We start from the raw sequence: 4,668 nt of genomic DNA on the forward strand, positions 1-4,668 counted from the left end.
CTTTCGCTCTCTTTCTTTCTCTCTCTCTCTCTCTCTCTCTCTCTCTCTCTCTCTCTCTGTCTTTCTCGCTCTCTCTCTCTCTCTCTCACTCGCTAATCTTGTTCTTTTTATTATTATTCTTGAGATTATATCAATTATATATACGCTTGCGATAATAAAAAAATCTAAGTTCTTGCACAAAGCATAACACCACTTGACGATGCGCATGCGCAGTCGATGAAAGCTGTCGCGATATTCGCTATTTTAGAGGCAATACTCTTCATTCAACTCTGTAATCTCTCGGTTAGCGTGACTCTAGTAAACATCGAAAATCTGCGCAGAATATCCTTCGCTAATGACGTCGTCTGGCAAATTTGGTCCACATCACGTGACCGGCAACGAAGGAATCGCGAATAAGTGAGGGTTTGTACGCTAGCAACGTATGACGCTTACGATGTATAGAATCGCGGGAGTTTTGACGCAAAGATAAGCAAACTGTAGTTAACGCAATATTTGCGAAGGTGTGTGCAACATTTTTCCTATTAACGTAGCCGGCAGTATTATTATATACTGCACTTGCGTATAAAAAAACGAAATCTTTAGAGGTAAGGAAAACAATATTGTTACATAACCTTCACCACATCGCACGCGATGCGTCATATAATATAAGACACACATTGACGAGTTTAATAGCAGCCGATCTAGCAGATATTTGACCGCGCCGACCTGACCGACCCTACACGATGCTTCGAAACAACCCGGGATTTGACATCGTGTAAACTCATAATCCGGTGTAGCCACGCTCTTTTGTGCTCGGGTGTATGTATTTTCGAAGAATACTTACGCCCATCCCTCCACAATTCTGGAAAAAAAAGTAAAAATGGTATCGTGAAACTCATTTCAATTATCTATTCTAAATGAATCGGAATAAATTTCAGTGGAGATTAAAAAAACTGTAACGAATAAACTTGATTAGTAGAGAGAATGAAATATTTATTAATGGACTAGAAACGAGTAGAATATAATAGAATAAACTCGAACAGAATAGAATAGAAAAAAAAACCAGAATAAAATAAAATCAAGAGCTAATAATGCGTAGTAGGAATATCAGCTCTTGATAGAATAGAACACGATATGATATAATGTAATTAAACACAATAGCGAATGGCAGTACTAGAAATCTACTCAGTCAGGATGCACGCGAGCCATAATGATACTTTCGTGCGTGCGCAATAGAATGATTGCCGCAATCTAACGACAATATCCGCAGCGCATATAATATCCGCGCTGCGCCGACTAAAATACTTCACGCCCAATTGAATTTCGCGTCGCTGTGATTACAACCAATTTGCGGCGAATTTACGAAGCAAAAACGACCCCCCCCCCCGAAATCATGCGCAGGAACTATCGACTACATCTCACCCTGGCGTCGATCTGCATCGGTGCAGCGGCGGGCGGTAATAGAATGCACAAAAAATATCGTGAGAACACTACACACATACACATACACACACATATATATATATATATATATATATATATATATATAATCGTTGCTAATTTTATCTGTTAGTGTCCGTGTTATGTCTGTTTATCCCATTTCATAGTGTCTAATGTTTCTGAAAAAGGGGCTAAATTTGGAGATGTGAAAAACTAGCATGGTAGAATTATTTGCATATAGTTGGGTTATCCACAGCAGACACATTTTTTTTAAATGGTGGCCCAGCATTTGTTATTAACTCTAAAAAGTCATGTCGCTGAGGAAGAGACTAGTTGTTCTCATTGAGTTTGTTATAAAACTACTACAAAAACGTCACCTATACACATAAACATAACCTTACTATTTATTATGAATTAATGAAGATTTAAAACTTCGTTTCTTGCATTGTGCCTCAGTCTTTGAGCATCGAGCATCTACTGTGAGCTTATGGTTAATTGTGTGCTATTTTTCTGTCTGCTTGCAGGGTTATTTCAAAGTCCTTGGCAAGGGCCATTTGCCGAAGCAACCTGTCATTGTGAAAGCAAAGTTTTTCAGCAGACAAGCCGAGGAAAAGATTAAGGCTGTAGGAGGTTGCTGCGTGCTCGTAGCTTAAATGTATTTGCCGGCCTGTATAGTTGTAATAAAATTAATTATGTGAGATAAATCTTTGACTTGCTTCTTCATTTCATTGTAGTTTTCTGCTTGAGACTGCAAAGAAGTGTGTCAATCTTGGGAGTGGAATAAATTAGTTTATAATATCGTCCAAACCATCCCAGTATTAAATCTATATTTTCGACTGCAAAGTCTGGTGCTTTAGCATGTGAACCTGTAGCATCCTCGTGTTGAGTTTACAGCTTGTGGTTTGGTTGTAGCCATCGCAATGCAGACAAGGTGATGTTAAATTATTAATATATATTGTCCAGCATGTACAGTTCACATGTGGGTATCCGGAAAACCGCCATGGAAGTGTGTGCCTCTTGTTGACTGGTCATGCGTGTGTACGTGAATATATTTGAATGCCATCATGGTAAGAAAGTCACACTACACAAACAAAAAGTTCATCTTCTGACAAAAACAGTCCAAATTATTTATTTCACAATCACTAGATCAATAAAATTAATTATTTCGTTTTTGTGCAAAGTGAGACCTACCTTAAACCACTTAATTATTTATTTTCTGTAGAATTGTGCAGTGTACAACTACCACAGTAAATTATTTGTACGGTACAACGTACCGCCTATAGCACAATAAACTAACTATGCATGCAGACAGCGCAAAGTATAATCGACCGATCAATGGCTTGTATTTTATATCCCCCCTCCCTTCACTTGTAGTTTAATACCGTTACGTTAATACCATTACATTCCAGTCGTCTGATGTCTATGTGGCGACCCGTGTCGCTGGCGCCATCTACAGGTTGAGAGGCAAAATAGTGCAATGCAAAATCTGATCGCATGTCAGCGTACTACCTACGAAATGCCACAAAGTTGCCCATGCAGGAATGGTGATTATAACGACTTAATCGTGAGAGTGTCTGGAGATTTCTACTACACGTATATAGCTATAAAACATGGTGCACTTCCCATTCTCCCCGGTTGCACTGGAAATATGATTGCCCGTTATCTGGACATTTAACATGCTGTAGTAAACTTGTGAAGTAAACGAAAAATAAAACATATTTGCGATATTTTTTCGTTACAGTCTAAATCTATTCTAGTATAAATATAATGATTTTCTTCAGCTAGAACTAATTGGGTAATCAAACATGACCGAATTTGTTAGTAATCATTACCATAATATCGATTATCATAATAACGAGAACACGCACGGCTTTTGGTATTATATCTATAGTTAGTTTGCACCAGTTTCTACCAGTTCTAGTGTTATTGTGTCTATTGACTTAATATGATAGTGTTGAATACGCAGCAATAGGATCACAACTCGGATGCGTGCGACTACCACCAAAACAATACAAAAACACGTCCGGACATTTTCGATCATGGAAAAATAATTCGTGACGTAATTTTCGTTTAATAATAAAGTGACCGCCGCTCGACCAGGTGCAGTCGGCCAAGCAACCGGCTAAAGTATCGATTCTACAACGTTCTAATTCGGCCAACCGAACCAATCCGTATTGGTAACCGGGCGACGTTTGCAATAGACTTTCAATGAGGGACATTTCTACCGCCTTTATTCGGCAGTGAACGTGAAAGCGGCGCAATGTTCTTGTTCTGAGATGAAGTCGTTGTTATAAATACTGTTATCCGAATCCAGGGGGTGCCACGTCGTCGAAATCGCTAGTTTGTTCCCTCTTGGGAAAGCTGTAACATGAAATAAAAGTAGTATAGAGTAGAGCTAAACTATAGAGTAAAACTATAAGTAGTAGAGAATACTAAGTAGAATAGTAAGTAGTAGAGAATACTAAAACTATAAGTAGAGTAGAGTAAAACTATAAAAATAGAGTAGACTGTCAGTGACAGTTCTAGATTCTTTTAAATAAAGTTGTTTCGTCTCATGAACAGTATATTTATCAGAAGTTGACAAAAACTAATACATCACATACATAATATTAAAAAGATGTAAATATAAAACATGATATTTGCTTCTATCTTGTATTTCCGTCAAGATTTGAATAGTAGCAGACATGAAAACATCGCCCGTTTCTTTTATTTAACTTATTCCCTTCATCATTAAAAGTGTGACGCAAACAAATAGCTTTACTGCTTATTTATTACGATTACTATATTATTAATAAATTTACTTATTTATTTATTGGTTTATTTATTGGGTTTCATAAGTAAATGAATGAGCGTCACCTTGTGCGGCAAACCCGGTAGGAGTCTTTGACTCATGTAGTACGATCGCAGGTAGTCCGGAACCCGCTTTCCAAACTATACCCGAAAAGAAACCGTCTCAGTTATTTAAAATGTGTGAAAGTAAAAGTCACGACATAATTAAAAATATGTTTTACATCACGGTCAGGACCTGTTTGCATCAGGGTTAGGAGAAGCGAAGCGTTAAACAAATACTAGTAATTATCGAATTGGCAATGTTTTAATGTATGGTACTCTCTCTCTCTCTCTCTTTCTTTCTTTCTCTCTTTCTCTCTCTCTCTCTCTCTCTCTCTCTCTCTCTCTCTCTCTCTCTCTCTCTCTCTCTCGTTCTCTCCCTATTGCTCTCCCTATCGCTCTCTCTCTCTCTCTCTCTCT

General features: G+C 37.9%; 1 protein-coding gene across 1 annotated transcript in view; it reads left to right on the plus strand.

Moving 5' to 3' along the window:
* The window catches only part of LOC106809468 (60S ribosomal protein L27a-like), a 6,728-nt gene extending 4,605 nt beyond the window's left edge, over positions 1-2,123 (plus strand). The window contains exon 5 of the mRNA XM_014812554.1: positions 1,944-2,123. Coding sequence (XP_014668040.1) covers positions 1,944-2,072 — 129 coding nt within the window. The 3' untranslated portion in view covers positions 2,073-2,123. The remainder of the gene's footprint in view (positions 1-1,943) is intronic.
* The last annotated feature ends 2,545 nt before the right edge of the window (positions 2,124-4,668 follow it).

This window comes from Priapulus caudatus, unplaced genomic scaffold (genome assembly GCF_000485595.1).
Source record: "Priapulus caudatus unplaced genomic scaffold, Priapulus_caudatus-5.0.1 Scaffold356, whole genome shotgun sequence".
NCBI classification, from domain to species: domain Eukaryota; kingdom Metazoa; phylum Priapulida; class Priapulimorpha; order Priapulimorphida; family Priapulidae; genus Priapulus; species Priapulus caudatus.